General features: G+C 40.8%; 1 protein-coding gene across 12 annotated transcripts in view; it reads right to left on the bottom strand.

The window, feature by feature from the left end:
* The window catches only part of dlg1b (discs large MAGUK scaffold protein 1b), a 489,566-nt gene extending 467,417 nt beyond the window's left edge, over positions 1-22,149 (bottom strand). For 10 of the 12 annotated variants that reach the window (XM_063045530.1, XM_063045518.1, XM_063045519.1 and 7 more), the window contains exons 1-3: positions 21,213-22,149; positions 20,924-21,055; positions 8,526-8,686 (exon numbers count right to left, since the gene is read on the bottom strand). In XM_063045530.1, coding sequence (XP_062901600.1) covers positions 8,526-8,686; positions 20,924-21,055; positions 21,213-21,231 — 312 coding nt within the window. In that variant the 5' untranslated portion in view covers positions 21,232-22,149. The remainder of the gene's footprint in view (positions 1-8,525; positions 8,687-20,923; positions 21,056-21,212) is intronic. The other 2 variants (XM_063045521.1, XM_063045527.1) reach the window with 1 other exon arrangement.
* Positions 22,150-22,680: the final 531 nt, after the last annotated feature.

The raw sequence follows: 22,680 nt of genomic DNA, 5'->3' as shown, positions 1-22,680 counted from the left end.
ACAGACTTTAACCATTACTAGATGAGGTATGGTGAGCTAACCACATGATCTATCCAACAAATCAAATCTGTCATGGATTTTAAATTCAACAGTAGTGCCCTGGTTAAGATATTTACTGCTGTTCTGTGAGGTATTTTATTTTTGCAGTTTCTGTAAAAGCAGTGTGTCCTGCTGCTAAGAGTGTGTCTGTTTCAGCTAAAGATAAGGGGCCATGTTATCCAATTTAGGAATGCTGTGTCAGCCTATCAGTATTGTGGGATAGGTGAGAAGGGATTTCTGAAGGACTGTAGTGTAGTTTGGAGCTTTTTGGCAGGGGATGTAGAGAGAAGAACACAAGAGAAGATGCCTAGAGAATCCCATCCAAAAGGGGAGACCCTATTGCAAGGAATCCTTTTGCAAGACAGAATTCCAAGAAGGAAGTTCTACTTGTGATGGTGACGAGAATTCAGTGCTGTGAGTAAAGCGATATACCCAGCTACTACAGAAATGAGCTCCAACATTTATGTGTAAATTTAGACTGGTTTAGCTATAATGGAATGTTTTATTTTTATCTCTTAACTTTTTGATAAAGTTGAAAACTGGTACATCCGTTTTCTTTATAACTTTATACTGGTGTACAATCTGTTATTTCTGGACTATCAATAACTGTATGTATGGGCAGTATTTACACATCGAGGTTCCTTTAATGGGAACACCCCAATGTTCCTGTTTGGTTGAACCCCAAATCATACCAACTCTAGACGTATATTGCTTATGAAAGGTGGCTTTTTCACCACTGAGTCACGTGGCTGCTAGCAGAGTTAGCTAGCAAGCTGAGTTGGTGTAGGAGCCCAGTAAGAAATTTGGTGCCAGAGGGGAGGAAGCTCGTCCTAAAAAATTAAATATGAGCCTTTATGCTGCTCTACCTATTCCCCCACCCCCAATGGTAATAATGCAAAGAAGGAATGTTCCAGATGGTGAGGGTCTTTTAGTAATGAATGAAGTATTCTTGAGGCACTGGTTCTTGAAGATGTCCTTAACAGCAGGGTGGGTTGTACTCATGATGGAACTGGGTGAGCCTGCAGCTTCTTCTAATCCTGTGAGTTGAAGCCTCGATACCAGACAGTGATGCAACAAGTCAGAATGCTCTCCAGCGTACACCTGTAGAAATTTGCAAGTTTTTGATTTCATACCTAGTCTCCTCAAAGTAGAGCCATGCCATGCGTTCTTCATGATTGCATCAATATGTTGTGCCCAAGACAGACCCGCTGAGATGCTGACACCCAGGAACTCGAATATACTCATTTTTTTCCATGCGGACTGGCATGGAACATTGGGCTTAATGCAAAAATTTTGCCACAAGAATGAATGACCCATTTGGTTAAATGAAGTATTGCAGGTAGATCACAGAAAGCTCACTAGATATATTCTTGGGGAGAAGGAATGTCATGGAAAAGCTCTGAGCAGGTTGGGTCTGTATTCATTTGAAATAAACCGGTAGCTTTTTGTGGATACCAAGAGGTTGTTTTGCCTGATAAGATATAGAACTAAGGCTATATATAATATAGAAATAAAGCGGATATTTCGTTGTCCATTTAAAATTTATGAGAGAAAAAAATCCTCTTAGAAGGTCACTTGCACAGGTACAGGGACAGTAAAGGTTTGAAGGGATATGGGCCAAATGGGAGCAGCCTTGTCAGCTTAGGCCAAGGGACCCTTTTGCTATCTGTACTTCTCTATAGTTCTATCAATACTGTACTACCATAAACATCTGCAGGTAACAGGATTACAGCTAGCTATAGTACATGAGTTTCAAAATACATTTGTTTTACTAAAATTGTAAGAATTTAAAGGAGCAGAAATACTATTGTTTATAATCCGTTCTTATACTTATTTACACCCTAATACCAATAAATTATTTTGAAATTTAACATGAGCAACCTAGAGATAGGGGTAGACAGACTAGCATGCAGATGCATAGGATTGAGAGACAGATCCGCCTACATTTGGAATGGGTAGAACTGATTAGGGACAGTCAGCATGGCTTTGGGCATGAAAAATAATTTCACACCAGTTATTTTGGAAGAAGTGGCCACGAGTCAACAAGGACAAGGGTATGCACTGTGTACATGGACTTTCACAAGGCCTTTGACAAGTTCCCACGTGATAGACTAGATGACACAGATCAAGAGTTAGCTAGCCGAATGGCTACAAAAGTTGACTTGGTGAAAGGATTCAGAGGGGTACAGCGGAGAGTTGATTTTTCGGGCTGGAGACCTATAGCCTGTGCTGTGCATCAGGGTTCCATACTGAATCCACTGCTGCCTGTCATATTCCTTAACGACTTGGATGAAAATAAAGATGACAAGCTAAGTTAGACAGCACCAAAATCGGAACATCATGGATTGCAAAGCTTGCCCAAGGCTGCAACAGGATCAAGATGAACTGAGGAAGGGCCAAGGAAAGGCAGATGAAATTTAACGCAGATTAGTGCAAAGTAAAGCATTCTATGAAGTTAAAGCAGGGAAGAAAATGCATAGTGAATGACAAGGCCCTGGGGAGTGTTGTAGAACAGGGAGACCAAGGGGGTGCAAGTACACAGTTCTCCAAAAGCACATGCACAGAAGTGACAGGTAGGCAGGAAAGCAAGATGGTCACAGTCGCCTCTCTGGGCCCAAACTAATTGTAATTGTTGCAACACACATCAAAGTTGCTGGTGAACGCAGCAGGCCAGGCAGCATCTCTAGGAAGAGGTACAGTCAACGTTTCAGGTCGAGACCTGACGAAGGGTCTCAGTCTGAAACGTCGACTGTACCTCTTCCAAGAGATGCTGCCTGGCCTGCTGCGTTCACCAGCAACTTTGATGTGTGTTGCTTGAATTTCCAGCATCTGCAGAATTCCTGTTGCAAGTGTAATTGTTCATCCTTTTAGGTCTTTTATGATCGTAAGACACCACTGGATATTTAGTACATCAAGCACTGCAGGTCTACTTCATCAGTATGTTGCTCAATAGCGGTGGAGCTGGACCTGTGTACTGTGTTGCCGCTAGCTATAGCCATCCAATGAGGAAGAAGGCAGAGGCAATGCACAGAGGTGCTGGGTGGTCAAATAAACAGTGCAAATGATTGCCTTGGACATTTCTCTTGTAATCGCAAGACCCTGTACAATACTACGGTATTGGTAATGTACAATATTGCAATTCCGGTTCACTACTGCGGGGGTCCCCAACCTTTTATGCACCTCAGACCGGTTTAACATTGACAATATTCTTGCGGAACGGCCACAAGGGTGGGGAGGTGTTCAAGTGTAACAGTGCGTGAGAAGGGATGAGGAAAGATGCAGATGACATATCGTTTCATATTGCCAAATCGTATCGTTTCCTCGTGGCCCGGTAGCACATGTTTGCGGCCTGGTGATTGGGGACCACTACACTACTGCATTGGCGAGACCGACAACGTTGGGCCTGAATAGTCTCTCTTACTGCGCAGACGAGGCCCTCATGCCATAGGAGCAGCCACCAAAGGAAGGAGATGCCGGAGGTAGTGTGGTGCAGCAGGTGTCTGGACTGGGTTGGGAACTGGCCCCACCCATCAGTGCTGCCCTCTAAGACAAGTTGGATTGCATTCATCTGCAGCTGCACTAGCATGTTCTTGCAAAAAGATAGCTCTAGGACATCCACCCCATGACCATTGATCTACAGGCCATTACACTCAGGGTCTTGGGCTATATTATTTTTTGTGTGACTGTTGGTACTGTGTTTTGCACATTAGTCCCAGCAGAACAGCGTTTTGTTTGGCTGTATTTGTGTGTATGGTTGGATGGCAATTAAACCTTAACTTGATATGGCAGGTTTGCTGCCATTTGATGGGACAGTGAGTACGTGTTAGGGTTTCACACTGCACCAACAAACTGGTGAGACTGTTGATAACCAAAACAATTTGCATATCTGAAATGTAGCCAGGAATCAAGTTCCACCCAGATGCTAGCAGACCCATCTGGCAACATCTCCTGCGATCCATCCAGCTGGTAACACCATTCACATTGCTGGTCTCCCAAATACATTCATTTCTCTGGGCTATACACAAGTCATACACAAGCTGGGGAGAAGCTCCAAAAGCAAATTTTAACATGTTAAATAGCATTTGAATGGAATTGTGGATATGGCAGAAGTGTGTACCAAAATGGCTCAGAGACCTCAGTCAGATTACAAACTGAAGTATACAACAGATTATGGATTGTTTGTAGAAATGGGGTATTCTATGGAAAAAGCAGCCAATAGTAACAAGATCTTTGATATACATCTCTAGAAGCTTTATCAGAACAAATCTTTCACTCTTGTAAACCACATCAGTACAAGATCTTCCTATTCAAGTACAAACATTACTTTATTCCTTCAATCCCATAGGAGTGCAAATCAACATTAATGAGCACCGATCAAGCCGTACAGAATGTAATACCAATACCTCGAAACAGTTGGGAAGTTTCTTCACAACCTACAAGCAAGAAAGCTCCCTTAGTTTAACAGTACCCTCCATTCAAATACATCCTCAAAGCTAGATAGCCGATATATTCAAAAATAAATACATCAGCATCATACATTGCATTTCCTTACAATACAAGCAAAGCATTCAGAGGGATCATTACAGAACAGCTATACATAACACCTTACTGCCCACACACCATCCTGCAGATCTAACACTGCAAAGAAACACCTACAGATTTTATTCAAATCATTTGCATCAGTGAAAATGTCACTTACATAAGTTACAAGCAAACTTGACATTCTTTCTAGGTCTAACTGCAAAACTGCCCTTCTCCACAGTCATTGTTTCAACTAATTATTGTTCAATGTACAATCAATTGTTTTCTCTCCCCAGATGCCTCACCAAACACAATCTCCTTTCCCCTGAAGCCATTAACAAACAGCGACAAGAGGCTGGCTGTACACCAGAAGTGAAACAGGCCCTTCTGCCCAAATCATCTAGGTCAACCATGCTACCCAGTGAGCTAGTCCCATCTGCCCATGTTTGGCTCGCAGCACTCTAACCTTTCCTTTCCATGTACTTATATAGATGGATTTTAAATGTCTCCAATGTGCCTGCCTTCACTACCAATTCCGGCAGCTCATTCCAAATATGCACCATGCTGTCCATGATGAGCCTTTTAAATCTCTTCACTCCAATGTTAAAGCTACGCCCTCATTTGTAAAAGACTATGTGTTGTTACCTTGACTACGCCCCACATGATCTTATGCTGCTTTTGCATCACCACACTCCCTCCTACCTTCCAGGAAGTGGGTCCTCATCTACCCAACATCCTCTTGTAACTCAACGAGTCTTCTACTTCACCACCTGCACCCCTCCTCCCCCCCCCGCCTCCATCACAAGTCCAAGCAACATCCTCTTAAATCTTTTCTGTGCTCTGTTTTAAGAACATCTTTCCTACTATAGGGCGACCAAAACTGTAGACGCAGCTCCAAGTGCAGCCTTAACAACATCTTACACAAGTGCAATATATCTTAATCAGTGCCTTAACCAATGAAGGCCAGCACAGCAAGCATCCCATCTACCTGAAGTTCAAAGTAAATTTATCAAAGTACATATATGTAACAATATACAAAGCAGACATTCATTTTCTTGCCGGCATTCCCAGTAGATCCAATAACCAAAGTAGAATCAATGTACACTGCACCGAACAGGGTGGACAACCACTGTGTAAAAGACAACAAACTGAATATGCAAAAGAAAAAAAATGAGCAACAAATATCAAGAACATGAGATAAAGTGCAAGTCTGTAGGTTATGGGAGCAGTTGAGTGATGGGGTGAGTGAAATTAAGTGAAGTTATCCCTTCCAGTTCAAGAGCCTGATGGTTAATGGGTAACAACTGTTCCTGAACCTTGTGGTGTGAGTCCTAAAGCTTCTGTACCTTCCTCCTGATGACAGCAGTGAAAAGGCAGCATGACCTGGGTGGTAAATGACCCTGATGATGGATGCCGCTTTTCTGCAACAACACTCCTCGTGGATAAGCTTTACCGTGATGGACTAGGGCCATATTCACTACTTTTATATGGATTTTCCATTCAAGGGCACTGGTGTTTCCACACAAGGCTGTGATGCAGCCAATAGATATATTCTCCACCATACATTTTAGAGAAAATTGTCAAAGTTTTAGACGACATGCCGAGTCTTCACAAAGTTCTAAGGAAGGAGAGACGCTGTCAGGCTTTCTTCATAATTGTACTTACATGCTGGGTCCAGGAGAGATCCTCTGAAATGATAACACTGAAAAATTTAATGTTGTGACCCTCTACACCTCCGATCCCCAGATGAGGTCTGGCTCATGGGCCTCATATTTCCTTCTTCTGAGGTCAATGGTCTTGCTGACATTGAGTGAGGTTATTGTTCTGGCACCAGTCAGCCAGAATCTGAATCCCTCTCCTACAACTTCTCTTGTCACCACCTTTGGTTCAGCCAACAACAGTGGCATTGTCACAAAATTAAATATGGTACTAGAGCTGTCCTTAACCACACAGTCACAAGTAGAGCACAGGGCGAAGCACACAGCCACTTTTAACAAACTATACACTTGCACTCGTAAGTCTACCTGTTTCATTACACTCCCGGACCATAGCTAGTAGTTACTAGCTTCCTTTTCTTTTGGCTTCAAAAAACCTCAGCAATAAGATTAACACCCAAATTCTCATCATACCAAGATCAACTCCAAACATACAAAGAATCTATGGCTTTGTTGTATCTGTCTAACCTGCTAATGCAACAGGCAAGAAAAAGCAAAAAAAAATTTTGCAGAAGTCCAAGAAAGAAGCATCTTTTCAGCTAAGTATATACCACCATCAGGACTTGGGAATTAATCTGGTGATTTCAGAAAGCAATCATTCCCCACCACCAATCATGCTGTGAACACTATCTCAGAGAGTGGTAGAGGCATTGATTCTCATATTTTAGTATCCAAACAGGCCCTTGAATACAGGCCTAGAAAGAATGGGTCAAGCACTGAAAAACAGGATTAGGTTGTCTGTTTCTTGGTTGTTGCTACAACTATCTACTCTTAACGTTCAATTACATCACTGTAAGAACTCCTATCATCAATGTCCTGCAGGATAGCATGGAGCAGAATCTCAAACAGACCAGATACAAAAGTACTCCGGCTACATGAGCAAGGCAGAAATTGTGTATCCTTCATTAAGTGACACCCCTCTTGACATTCCAAAGTCTTACTACCATCTACAAGGTAGTAGTCAGGAGTATGACTGATTTCTCTCCGTTTGAACACATGCAGCAGCAACCTTTAAGCAGTTTGATGGTACCATGTGCACTATACACAAAGTATATTACAAGTGCCTACCCAGGCTAATTTGACACAAGCTTCTGAACCCACAAACTCTACCACAGGGGACAAAGGCAACAGGTGCATTGAAACGTCACTACTTCAGGTTAGTGATCGGTCAAATACCATTCTGACTTAGAATTGTGTTGTAGTCCGTCAATGCTCTATCTAAACCATGAAAAAGCTTGCCCAAATGTAATGAAGAGTATCTCAGCCACAAGGACTGTGGCAGTGCAGCACGATTACCTTCAAGGATACTTAGGAATAGTCAGTACATGTTGACTTGCTGGTGACATTCCAATTTTGAAAATGAACATAAAACTTCATGTGAATTCTCTAACCAGTACATTCAAAATTGACAATAGAATTGAACATGATAATCAGACATGTGTACAAGGAGGGCAAACCAAGATTTCATCCCAAAACTCACTCATAGGACAATGGGCCTACTTTTACTCACATTGCTTCTGCTCAAAAGTTCTAAAGAATTTCTAGACAGGGCGGAACAAAGCAACATTCCAATTTTGTTGAAACTTATGATTAGGCTTTCATTAAGGCAAATAAACAATTTTGTATCACTATGTGTAGATTCAATCCAAATTAACACTCAAAGTTATCTTGAATTACTAAACTGTCTTTGCATTTTGAATGCTCCACATCATAGTGTATTGGTTAAAAAAAAACACTTCCTGGCTAAAATACGAAGAATAACTTCACCAGCTAAAGATGGTATTCACCTCAATACATTTGTGGCACACAATTTGCCATCAACCGGCATCTGCACTAAGGGTATTAAGTAATAGAGTGAAATTCAAATTTTAAATTCAGCAACCAGCTTGTAATAACAAAATGTTGGATATGTTCAACAGGTCAGCAAGGATTTGTGGCACACTAACAGTACACGAATGAGGGTAACTTTAACTGTTAATGAAGTTTCACAAGGTGTGACAAAGACTGTTGGATCAATCAGCTGATCACTGAGCCTGACCAGCTTGACATTTTTTTTTAAATAAAAGGTAATTGAGCCAGGACACTTTTTCTTTCTATAGAAGCTTCCTGTCCTGCCATTTCCAACATTTTCTGGTATTCAATACAATGTGGATTTATTGAATCCTATTATCAAACAATGGCTTATGGTATTAGCAATTGCACCTACCCACACCCCCACATCATGTTGGTTTTACCTTGATGTGCACTTACCTCTGCATTAGGGCTAAGGCTGATGGGAAGCGATTCTGATGTAACAATTGTGCTTGGAAGGCTAGAAATATCCCAGTTATGGACAGCTGGAACAATGCCACTGTTTTTTTGAGGAACTGGTTGATTATCCAGCAATGAAACCTCATAAAATTCCTGAATATCTGGAAAATAAAGGGATATGTATCTGATGTCCAAAGTTAAAGTGAACATGAATTTACAAGATTCCCAGCAGTGGTATATTTATTCTAGTAAGTAAACAATATAACTTTAGTTGTGAACAACACTAAAGCTGAAACCGATACTATTTAATACGATTTGCACCATTAATGTAAACAAACCTCATGATTTCTTTATATCCACATTCAGCACTACACTACTTTCAGGAAGCAATATCTGTGGACCAACCCTACTGATCCAATGACTAATCTGAAAACAAACACTTTCGTTTAAGAACAAAAAAAATTACACAAATAAATAACAAATCTGTCGGTTTATGCAAGCCTGCTCACCATCATTTTTTGAAGCATGGTATCCTTTAAATGACAGGCTATTCATTTTTGAGCTGCGACAATTACTAACAAGCCCAACAATTTTGCCTGTTCACAAACACCCTGAAAGCTGGTAGTGGAAAATCATTTCCTTCAGTTGTTGCATTTGATATTTAGGATCCAAAGAGTTTATGGCAAAGATCTACAGCTAAAGAATTAGTGACATATTCCAAAATTAGAAATATTGGGTAACAGTAATGGCTGATTGAATGGGGGAGAAAAGCTCATAAGTAGCAGCATCCCATGGACCTGCTGCGTATCCCTCTACATCTGGAGATACTTTCATGCCAACCAAGCAAAGGATTGATTTGACAAGATGCTGAAGCTGGCAATTACTTATTCCTAAAAGGAGGGAAAGAGTAGTCATTGATATGGCCCAAGAACTATTTTCACTCCTGCATTCCGAAACCTCAGGATTTATAAATTTAAAACCCTTGCAGTAATCTCAATTGCTCTACAAAATTGATGATAGATTAACCCCAAAGATAGCATCTAGCTACTCTCCAAGTTTCCCCCTCATTCTTTGAAACTCATCTTGTCTACAACACCCAATTTCCACACTCCTTTGTTTTCTGCCACCAATTTGATGGCCATACAACTTCCCCAACTCCACTTTTTCTGAAAATGTTCAATAGTCTCCTGGTTGTGAAATATGTTACACATTTCCTCTGAAAACTACGAGTCCTTTTTGCAAGCTTCTTAACTTGAGGTCCTTGGACATAATGCAATCACTCTTTCCCGTATCTTGTGTAAATTCTTTCCATCAATTTCTATCTGGCAACAGTAGCAAAATGACAAAACAGAATTTGTAAAAAGCATATCTCACTACTGTGATAAATGCAACCTAATCCTCCTCACAACTCAATTGGTCATGTCATCCTCTTCCACTGTCTCCCTGACCTGAGCCAATTCTCAAAATCCAAGTTTCATCAACCATTTGATATTCATGCTGATTGCATTCAATACCCAACTAATGGCCAGTCACTTCAGGCAGATGCAACTCATCAGCAGTGGTTGGCATCTCATCTAGAAGGAAAACTCTGATCTCAACCCTCTGCTGCCTTGCAGCTATACCCACTTATAGGGAAGGCTTTGGGAATAAACCCAGAGGAAAAATTCAGAACTGGAGTCCCTAAGGCCTACATGGGAGTTCAACACTGACAGCAACTCCTGTGACATTTCTGTTCATTCAATACTAATTTTAGGACTGTGATCCCATGTAATAGATTCTAACCAGGGAAAACATCCATCCCATATCCACTTTCCTGAATCATTTAAGAATATTCTAAAATTTCAGTAAGGTTACCTTTTCATTCTTGAAAAGGTGACCTTCTAGCCTACTCAATCTCTCCTTTATGGCTGATCTTACCTGCCTGAAACATTTTCTGCATTTCACATATTTCAAGCACATCCCTAAAAGAGTAAAATAACACTTCAGATGCGGTCTCAACACGCTCCAGTACAAATACAGCAAACTATCTTTACTCATCAAATCCTCCAGCAATAAAGGCAAACATTTCATTTGCCTTCCTAACTGCCTGGTACCTAATGCTAGCATTCAACAAATGTACACAAAAGCATACACATGCTTTTTATATTAAAACTTCCCAATTTCACATTAGGACATAAAACATTACAACACAGGTGCCTCAGTCCACAATGTTGTGCCAACCTTCACCTACTCCAAGGTCAATCTAACCCTTCCCTACTGCATAGCCCTCCAATGTTCTATCTACGTGCTTATCTAAAAGTTTCTTAATTGTCCCTAATACATCTCCTTCTATCACCAACCCCGGCAAGGGATTCCTAGATGTAAAAGATATTGCTGACATTTCCTTACACCTTCCAATAATCATCTTAAAATTACGCCCCTGGTATTAGCTATTCCCACCCTACGGGGAAAAAAGTCTCTGCTTCTTTTCATCATGTACATCCCTAGCAAGGTTTAAAAACTTAACATCTTTTTCCTCAAACAAAATAGACAACGCAATTCCCAAATCAATCTCAAATGGAGTTATCCACTCAGCGCACATACATGATATAGAAGTCTCTCTGCATCATCACAACCTGTATTTTCACTTGACTATGCTTTAACAAATCTGAAAGTGTTGTACTGAAGGTCTGAGTCATTCTTGTAAAGATCAGAGGGAACATATTAGATACAGCATCAAAACAGACCCTTTGGCTCAACTCATTGATGCTGAACAAGTTTGAATGACTGAGCTAATCACGTTTGCTTGCACTTCAAAGGTTTTTATACAAAGTATACAACCCTGAAATTATTCTTCCCCGGTAGAAAGAAAGGCAGCATGAACATCAACCCCCAAATCAGACTCGCCACACAAAAAAAACAAACAATAACGGAATAACACATCAACCCTCAAATCCCTGCTCTACGCACAAAAATATGACAAAGATTGGCCAAAAACACAGAATATAAAATCTATAAGACTGAAAAAAGTCTACGGTCCAAGTCCATATCCAAAACACAGAAGACTCTCCTCACACAGCAGTAGGCTCTCCCCTCTCCAGTAGCAGTGATCAAAAGGCAGGCAGCTGGTGCTCACTTCCACATCTGCCTCAATGTTTCAATCTCCCTCATTACTTTAATCAGGCGCAATGGAAGCTTTAATGAGCATAATGGAGTCAAACATCAACTTGCACCCCGTTGGGCAGCCTGCCTACCATGAGGTTTGCACATACTGCCTCTTCCTTACAGAATCCTCTGAGGCTGCAGAGTACTGAAACACCCAAACCATCTCCAAATTTCCACATTTGGCTCATATCCCTCAACTGTTCAAATGTATTTTAAGTGTCACAATTCCACCTACACCCACTTCCTCTGGCAGCTTGTTCCACTACTACACTCTATGTGGCACAAATTGCCCCTCATGTCTCCTTTAAATCTTTACACTCTAGTTCTGGACTCCACTGCCATGAAAAACACTAATCTCATCTCCATGGTCACCTCTGTGATTTATGTAACTCCAAAGTGACCCCTCAGCCCCTACGCTCCAAGGAAAAATGTCCTAGCCTGTCCAACCTCCCTTTATAGCTTTCTCATCACAGTAACATCTTTGCATATCTTTTCTGGTCCTTCTCTAGTTTAGTAACATACTTCCTACAGCAGATTGATCAGATCTGTACACAGCACTCCAAATGTGGCCTTACCAACATCTTGTAACATTATCTCCCAAAGTCTTGTACTTCACAGCTCTAGTTTTGTTCTATTATATGAGCATACGAATTGAAAATAAAATCACTAGTGGAAGGAATGGCCCAGGGCAAAGGACTTCAAGCTAGCACAATCCAAAATGTTAATGCAATACCGAAGTTCAAATACTCTAGCTTTCTAGTTGTAATCTGTAAACCAAATCGGAATGAAATTCTACAAAAGCTTTCAACTCACTTCAAATTATTCATTTAAAGCTTAAATTTTCTGTTAACATTGTATTGAAGGAGACTAATTAGTCAATTTATTAAATAACATAGATAGCAATCTTGAAAGTGGTTAAGAGAATAATGAGCAACAGACAAAAGAAAAGCTGGAGGAACTCAGCAGGCCAGGCAGCATCTATGGAAAAGAGTGAACAGTCGATGTTTTGAACTGAGACCCTTCATCAGGAGAGAATATTGAGAAGCGATCATCCACTCAGTACAGCAAAACAGAATCATAGATTGAAAAGGTTCCCTGGACTTCGACAAATGCATTTAAGTACAGTGTGTATGTAAGCGACAAATGCTCACTTAAAGCATACAAGCTACTAGTTTTTTTTAGGTGGAACAAAGATCTTAAAAACAAAAATGTGCTAAGGTGGCCAGTGATAGCACTAAATTTAGTATTCCAAATCCCAAGGAATACACACCAATTTGCAAATTTTCCCAATTTACCCCTCAGCTGGAAATGAATAAAATCTAACTGGTGATTTTCGCTCCCAGTATATTCACAAAATACAGCTGTAACCAATTTTGCATGTAACAAATTACTACTTGTCTAGTGTCATTTTACCTCAAAGCAACTGCTATCATAACTAACCCATTGCGAAGTCCAAAATTTGAGGTTCATTCTATTATATTTTCAGCTAGAATGGTAAATGATCACACTACTAACATACTTTACAACCATTAAAATGATATGCAAGTAGCTTGCCTTGGCAGATGATACCAAATCAGAGGGTACAGTAATTTGGAAAACTTCACAAAAAACTAGGATGAAAATAAGCTTGCGAAGTGATATGAAGAAGTTCACCTATATAGAGCCATACACAATCCAAAATACATTTTGCAATTAAACCTATACTTTGGCACAGTCATTATTGTGATGTAGGAAGTGAATGACTGATTAATAAAAATGGGTTGCCAAATTTGTCAGAATGAATATAAAAGGGCCACTTGAAAGAAACAATATGTTAACATGCAACCTTTCCTCCAACCCACACTCCCAAATGTTTTGCAATTTGTCCAAATCCAAACAACATTCAAGACTGAATCTTCTCCTGGAGTTCACCAGTGAATGAAACTCTATAGGAACTCTGGATATGACAATTTTGCAACTTATGTATTATCCTATTGTAAAAATCATCATTTCTCATCTTCTAGAAATCTTGAGTCACAATTTTCAAACATTAGAATACCCAGAGGTGGAGAAAAGCACAGAAGTTGTTAATGCATTCTAAATGTTAACACTGGAACCATTAAAAACCCAGCAGGATTTAAGCAAATGGATGGATGGAAAAGGACAATTGATTCACCTTGGATAGCTTCTCATCAAAAAAGATAACAGTAGGTGGCATGACCAAGCTTGTTTTTCATAATCAAATCATGCAGTCAAAACAGTAGTAAACAGCAAAAAATTTAGCAGAAACAAACCTCTATCGTTCTGCAACCAGTCACTGTGGTATTCTGTACATCTATGCAAAACATTGTGAATTTTTTCAGACATTGAAACCTACAGCATAGAGGAAGCCAGTTGGCTGACTGCACTTGAAAATTTTTAAGAGGCAGCACAACTCTGCAAAATTTTCCTAATTATATATTCAATTTCCTTCACAAATTCAATTAAGTAGTAACAGTCTTGGACTGAGTCACGTCCCCTGTGCTTTTCATCATAATATTTAAATGGCAATACTGTTTGTTATAATTTCAAGATGCCACTTGGACTAGTGGGATTTCTTTACAATGAGACACAATCTATTTGTAACACATATCTAATTAGAAAATTAAAATATTTATAGCATGGAAACTATCCAGCAAAAGACCCCAAAATTCAAAGTGATGTTGTATATACTATCAAACATTTTTTTCATTCGTATATCCTTGACAAGTATGAAAGTACTCAGTTAAACAGTAATTGCAAGACAAGAAAGAGCCTACCATAGGTTTCACGAACTAAGCACTCTGCAAATAACATAGGTGTCGTGCCTTCAGTATTTAAATCTGGTTATTTGTCATCAATTTATTATGAGTGAATTGCCACTATTGTAAAACATGCCTCGGGCAGTTCCTCTGGATCAAGAACTTGCTTCCACTTTAGCTCTCTGGGTCCTAAAAATCACTTACAAGGTCAGTAGAGGAACTCCAGATATTGCAATTGGTGAATGAAAATCCTTTCAACCCGACTGGTAATAGGAGAAAAATCAGCAGATGCTGGAAATCCACCACAAAGTGCTGGAGGAACTCAGCAGGCCAGGCAGCATCGACTTTGCAAGCAGAGACCCTTCAGCAGGACTGGAGAAAAACAAAAGCTGAGGAGTAGATTTAAAGGATAGAGGAGAGTGGGGGGGGGAGGGAGGGGGAGAGAGAAACACAAAGTGATAGATGAAACCGGGAGGGGGAGGGGGAAGTAAAGAGCTGGGAAGGTGATTAGTGAAAGAGATACAGGGCTAGAGTAGGGGGAATCTAATAGAAAGGACAGAAGTCCATGGAAGAAAGAAACAGGACGAGGAGCATCAGAGGGAGGCAATGGGCAGGCAAAGAGATGAGGTGAGAGGAAAATGTGGATGGGGGAATAGTGAAGGGAGGAGGCCCTTACAAGAAGTTCGACAAATTGATGCCATCAAGTTGGAGGCTGCCCAGTGTGAATAAAAGGTGTTGTTCCTCTACCTGAGTGTGGCCTCATTGCGACAGTAGAGGATGCCATGGATTGACATAGCAGAATGCGATTGGGACGTGGAATCAAAATGGGTGGGCAAAGCAATCTCCCAATCTACTTTGGGTCTCACCGATATATACAGGAGGCCACACCAGGAGTACCAAACACAATATATGACCCCAACCGACTCACAAGTGAAGTGTTGCCTCATCTGGAAGGACTCATTTGGGTAGTGAGTGAGTGAGGTGTAGCAGCATATGTAGCATTTGTTCTGCTTGCAAGGATAAGTTCCAGGAGGGAGATCAGTGGAGAGAGATGAATGGGCAAGGGAGCTGCATAGGAAGCTAACCCTGCGGAAAGCAGAAAGGTGGGGGGGGAGGGGGAGAGGAAGGGTGATGTGCTTGGTAATGGGATCCCTTTTGAGATGGCAGAAGTTGCAACAAATTCTGTACTGGATGCAGAGACTGGTGGGGTGGTCAGTGAGGACAAGAGGAATCCTATCCCTAAGGGTAGTAGAAGGATTGGGTGAGAGTAGACATGCGGGAAATGGAAGCAATGCAGTTGAGGGTAATACTGACAGTGGAGAAAGAGAAGCCCCTTTCTTTGAAGAAGGAAGAGGACATCTCCTTTGTTCTGGAACGAAAAGCCTCATCCTGACAGCAAATGTAGCGGAGACAGAGGAATTGAGAGAAGGGGGTGGCATCTTTACAACGCAATATTCCCTACTGGAATTATTCCAATTTCCTCACCTACATTTTGTCCTACCTAGGCTAACAGTTCTCTGTGTCACCTCATCTGAATCATTCATTGTTTCTCTTTCTACAGATGCTGCCCAACCTCATGTGTTTTTTTCCAGCAGCCTGTTTTTGTTGCTATATTGAAGACCTTGTCATCCCAATACTCGACTGAGATTCGGCATCACCTCTAATATTCCTCCTCAGCTTAGCTAAATTTTGGGACAAACCTTTCCAAACATTGAGCAGCAAACACGAGGAAATCTGCAGATGCTGGAATTTCAAGCAACACACATAAAATTTGCTGGTGAACGCAACAGGCCAGGCAGCATCTCTAGGAAGAAGTACAGTCAACGTTTCGGGCAGAGACCCTTCGTCAGGACTAACTGAAAGAAGAACTAGTAAGAGATTTGAAAGTGAGAGGGGGAAGGGGGAGAGGGTGATCCGAAATGATAGGAGAAGACAGGAGGGGGAAGGATGAAGCCAAGAGCTGGACAGGTTGAACAGGCTGTGAATATTGAGGGGGTGCTGATATTAGTTCACTTATCACACCGTGAATTTGGAGGCTGACGCCCCCCCCCAACCCAATCCCATCACATAGATATCATTTTAGTGTTTGAGTATGGGCTGTAGGTAGTCCATATCTCTGCTCATAGCAGTGTCGGGATCACTGCTATCTAGCATATTCTGAACTTGGTACCAAGTTTGATGACTTCATCTTCAACTATTTCCTGTCAAAACACTAAACAGATGCACTGACAGCAACAGTAGATATCAATTTCCACCTCTGTTAAGGTGGAAAGTGGCATTTTCCCAGGGTCATCTTATGGACTTCCAATGTCAAAGGAAGGAACCTTGGCAGAGAGGCCAAAAAGTGGAAGTACTATCACCACTGCATTCCATCCAAAACAAGGGCAGCCAATTAAACTAACAAATGGAATAATCAAGGTGAGCTTGATAGACCAAATCCAGAGCTCATTCAATACCAGAACTTTACCCTGATACTCTTCATTTGCCAAATACTATTAAAACACTATTAATAGCACCAATACTTGGATTGATAATTCATATTGCTTAGCAAATACCAAGGTAAAAATGGACCAGAAGTCAAACTCTCTGGTGCTTCGTCATAGCATATTCAAAGAAAAGTAGATGATCAACATCACCACATTTCTACAAAGTTAAAAGATCTATAATAGCATCCACATCAAGCAGTTCATTGATACATTACATCTTTTAAATGCATTACTGTTTCTATAACTGACCAAGCAAGACACTCAACAATGACTTCAGGTGCCTCACTGAAATAAAACTGTAAGGGTGGGGGATGACATTTTAATTGTTTTGCAAGCTGCAGCAAGTTAGACAATGCTGTCCTTCAAAAGGTCTTTTTTAAAATTTTCTATTAATTATTTCCTTCTCACCAAATCAAATTCAGGACAATGCTTTCATTTCATACTGTTTACACTGTAAGCACAGTAGGAACAGCAAATATTTATGTTAATTCATTATGTGACATGCATTGCAAAATACAATGAACTTTTAGTATCATTACAGGTGGGGAGAGAAGACACTACCAGTTTATTTGTGAATATGTAACATTTAATAAGCTTTAATATTGTAAAATTCCAAGAAAACTCATTTATTTGTACAAATGTGGAGATAAAATTTAAAAAGGTAGTGGAATGAAAGGAAGAGGAGTATCATTGAAATTGGCAATGATACATCAGGAATGAAAATGGAAAGGTGCAGGCATTTAAATGGGCCGAATTCATTCTGGCCAGTTCAAGCCAGTGCTCAGACAAGTCCAAGACTTAACACATCAAGATCTGAAACATAATGCTGGTCAGTTGAGACCAATGGAAAAGCCCATGATCTGAAATCCAACTTTAACAGGGAACGTATGTTTGCAGATCAAAAGGCAAAGGGGAAAGCTTCAAGTTATTTTGTCTTCATGTTGAAAGTTCTCAAAATACTTTATAACAAACAACTGAATTCAAAAATGCTTAGAACACAGAACACTACAGCACAGGAACAGTCCTTTTGGCACAGGACGTCTGTGCTGACCATGAAGCAAATTTAAAATGCACCCAGATGTAGAATTTTGTCACATCCTGGACAGATCATTTAACCTAATGCAGAACTTACTGAGGAAGCGGTGGTATTTGTAGTTAGTATGTTTGTCTTATTAGTCTTGTTTCAGAAAAGCAGATTTATGATATAAAGATTAAACTGTTAGCTTGTGGATATTGAATGAAGAATTAGTAATACCATTTTTCATTGTGGGGTTTAACTCTGCTGGTGTCGAAACACTTCAACACTGCTATCCTATCTGCTTTCACCATTACACATGGCACAAAACTCCAGCCAGGTTCCGCTGACTGCATTAAACGTTACCTCTCAAATCCGCTTTTAACTTTCCCCTCTCACCTTAAAGATATGCCCCTCTGGCATTTGATAATTCCATTATGGGTGGGGGGGGGGAGAGAAGCTACCCACCTACCCTATCCTTCATTTTATACACTTCTACCTGGTCAAATGCAGCTTCCAATATTCCAGAAAAAACAATCCAATCCAGGATTTAAATTAAATATAGTTCCAACAGACGTCAAAGCTCAACCCCAGGTTTGCCCTTTGTTGAAGTCATTAGTAGCACTGAGGTCTCTGCATCATGACATTCAGGAACTCTGCCAAGTCACTTTCAGAATATGAGCAGAATCTGAGAAGGATTGATAAGAATGCAGGGACATTATTTTTTTGAGAAAAATTATCAATGTCCAAATAGTGTAAAATTAATAGTTGATAGTCCACATGGAGTTTGTTTCCATGTTATATGCATGTCAATGACAAATAACTACTCCAACTTCAGGAACTTCTACATATGCCTACGTTCAAAATATTTTACCTATATAATAAACTGCTGAAATTAAAATCAGAGTTAGACCCCACAATGAAGAACAGTATTATTAATCCTTCATTAATCCAACATCCTAATAGTTTAGAAGCTAATAGTTTCATCTTTATATCACAAATCTGCTTTTCTGAAACAAGACTATAAGACAAACATACCAACTACAAATATCACAAACAACAGGAATTCTGCAGATGCTGGAAATTCAAGCAACATACATCAAAGTTGCTAGTGAACGCAGCAGGCCAAGCAGCATCTATAGGAAGAGGCGCAGTCGATGTTTCAGGCCGAGACCCTTCGTTAGTCCTGACGAAGGGTCTCGGCCTGAAACGTCGACTGCGCCTCTTCCTATAGATGCTGCTTGGCCTGCTGCGTTCACCAGCAACTTTGATGTATGTAACTACAAATATCACCGCTTCTTCAGTAAGTTCTGCATTAGGTTAAATGATCTAGCCTGGATGTGACAAAATTCTACAATATGTAAAGCTTATGAATACTGCTAATGTAAGTGACAATCACCATCCTGAACTGCTACAGTCCTTCAGAAGATACCCAAGGCCTATTTAAATAAAGAAGGCCAGTACTGTGATTCAGTAATGAAAGTCAGGATAATGCATAGCTTGGGAGAGCATTGCCAAGCTCTTGCTGCTGTGTCCTACATGCCGATGGCCAGGTTTGCTGAGTAGTGAATAGAAGCTTTAAATGTCCATTTTACATCTAACTTTTTGGATTTCCACCAAGTGAATTGTTTCAACTTAGTTCAGTTCCAAGTCTTATTGAATCTGCAATCATTTTGATGAATGAAAAGCATTTCAGGTACCATGAAGGCACCTTGTAGGCAGTTGGAAAGTGCAAGTCACTCATCTCAAAGCCCAGTTTCACCATTTGCCCCTGAATATGTGCAAAACAATTAAGTATTTCCACCATTCAGTGAAGGAAAGCAGAGCCTCATATCTAGTAGTATGTCTGAATCCTTCCACAAATGAAGGGCACTTTTTGGTGGTATAATTAATGCTAACAACCAGATCCTAATTTAAGATAGCCTTGTGTTAAGATTATCAGTCATTTGCAATAACAATATTTTCCACCAGAGTGCAAGAATTTGTCAAAACAAGCTCAGAGGCACTGGGTAACATCTTTAGCTTACTCCAAAAAAATTAAAGTCAACTTGTCAAAGCTTCTTCGCATCAATGTAAATCAACGCCACAGAAAACCCCGTTTGAATATACTGTACACACAACCCATAAAAAGTTATTTTAAATAGACTGCGTTGAAAGCAAACATCAAGTATGTCCAATTGCTGACGATTAGCATTCTGAAACTATACTTTTAGTCGTTTTCCTTATGACAAGGTTGTTTTAATTGTACTGTTATACTGTACTCTATCCGTCTCCGCACTGCTTTAACAACAGATTTTGAAACAAGATTAAACCTGACATTTAAAGTCATTTATTACAACTCCCATTGTCATCATTTTTAAAATATTTCCGCGAAATTATATCTCTTTCCTCAAAAATTAATGTCGTGAACCGAATGATTTCTTCAGCGCCAACTCGACACGTGTACAAGTGAAAGCTTCGAATACGTACAGGAAAGCCAGCCCTGTTCCAGCCTGTTTACATCCACAAGCCACGCCCATTCACTCCACAGAACTTCCTGTTCACCACCAAATAAAACAAAACCTCCAGAAGGCAGACGCTCACCACGGGCATCCGTGAACTTTACGCATCAACATCGAATAAGGCTATTCAATACTACATAGATATTTGTCGTCCTGTTGTTACCCATTTCGACATAATAAAAATCTTCAATCTGCTCAAAGATCGCAAATCAGATGCAAGAGTAATATTTCCAAATGATCTTGTTCGACTGTTCCCTTCAATTTATAAACTGAATGCTTAAGTAACAGGTTGTCAGCGCAACTGGCTCAGAGAAGCCATCGGTTGGTCGCCTCGTTAAAGCAGCATACTGTACAATATCGGTTCTATTCCAAACAGAAATCACAACATAATTCGAAACAGCGCATGAATAATTTCGCAACTACATCAACTGATCAAAATTATGATTTCCAAAGAAAAAGTTAAGACTTCCTGCACAGATGCGTACACACGTACCTATTAATGCTTGGAAGAGGTTGCTCCGAAATATATTAATGACCCTTTCGATGGACGCACGGAGCTGACGGTCCTCCGTCTTAGCGAGCTTGGCACGATAATTCTCCAGGAGCTTCAGAGCTCGCTGAGCATCTGTCATACAAGCCAAAATAAAAGTCATATTCCAAAGTCACAGAGAACTTAACACCTGAAGAACTTGAATGCGAGTAGTTGTATGTCCAATATACAAAAGGCACTGCATTTTAAAGTACCTAAATTTATAAAGGGACTATCTAAAAAGTTAACTCACCCTGTTTACGAATCGGCATCCTCCTAGAGCTGGGAATTCCCTCAAATGTCACTTTAAATTCTGTAGACGTTGAAAGTGTTTCTCTCTTCAGTGCTTTAAAAATGCTTGGTGAGTTTCCAATTCTTCCACCCCAAGAAAATAAGGTGGTAAATACATACACCCTTCAGTTTCACTAGCAATTTATTAACCTTAAAAACAAGTTTGGATCAACTTGATTAAAATGCTCCTTTAAAACAAAATCACAAATAGGTTAATCTTTCACCTCTGACCGGTTTGGTGTTTCATGACCAAATCCCAGACTTTTAAGCTAAATATTCACAAAAGCCGCCTCCTCTGGAAACTCAGTCGGGATCTGATGAGTCAGGAACTCTTCTTTTATCTCCGCCGGTCAGTTCTCCAATTCCTCAAGGTGACCGGAGAAATTATACTCCTCTTCCCTCGCCACTTGAAAAGGTGACGATTCCGATCTGTGACCCTCGGAAACTCACTGGCTCCCGAAACCAGTTGCTTCCATTCAAAAGCGTGAAGACATTTGAGCAGGGTATCTGATATATCTCCTCTGGGATAGGGAGGGGGCAACGTTCGTAGCCTGTCCCCTCCCGACTATATCCGTCTGATCCCCTGGGAACAGCGGCTTTCCCTCCTTACGGCCCTGAGTGTAGGTGATTCACCCCTCAGGGTCGGGGTTCAAGCTCCAGAGGCTGTCCCGAGGGGGAAAGGGGAGGAAGGGAGGGAGGGGGTGATCCACCGCCGCCCTCTCGTTGCTCCAATCGCACGACCCGATTATTCCCGTCACGGCACCAGGCGGGCCTCCGACCGGCCTCAACGGCGCGGCCCGGCGACTTTCTTTTTTCCCGCCCGAGAAACTTTGCCACTCGCTCACTCCACCTCCGCCTCCTCCCGGCGACTGACTGAGAAATTCCAAACTTTCCACCAAAATGGCGGCCGACACCGGGAATCTCTCCCACGTGACCCGAGCGCTGTCCAATCGGGAGTGAACGGTGAGGGAGTGGGGTGTAGGGTGAGCTCCAACGGAAGGACGTGGAGATCCTGTCAGTGCCGGCAGTTCGGCCCCAGCACTGGCCGAAATCTCCCCGTCCCCAAAACAAAGTTGCGATCAAAATCACATCGGGTGCTGGAAATCCGACTGCAAGTGCTAAGATCACTGGGTAGGTGAGACAGGAGGGAGAGAGAGAGACAGACAGACTTAACGATGACTTTCCTCAAAAACTTCGTCTCCTGCTGCGAATCTCAATTCCCTTTTATCAGACAAAAGAAAAGTTTAATCATTAAATTACCAGTGAAAACTAAATAAATGAATGTGAAATTGAAATTATCTCTGGAATATCTTTCAATCTGTCCACACCATATAAAGGAAGGAAATGTCACTTTATATTTCCTTCAAAATCTTGTTAAGTAGCCCTCACAGAAACGGAAATGTTCAATAAATCACGGCAAAGGGACAGTT

The sequence above is a fragment of the Mobula hypostoma genome, chromosome 4 (assembly GCF_963921235.1).
Source record: "Mobula hypostoma chromosome 4, sMobHyp1.1, whole genome shotgun sequence".
Classification (NCBI taxonomy): Eukaryota; Metazoa; Chordata; class Chondrichthyes; order Myliobatiformes; family Myliobatidae; genus Mobula; species Mobula hypostoma.
Note: the sequence above shows the minus strand (reverse complement) of the source record. Positions and strands in the feature narration are given on the sequence as shown.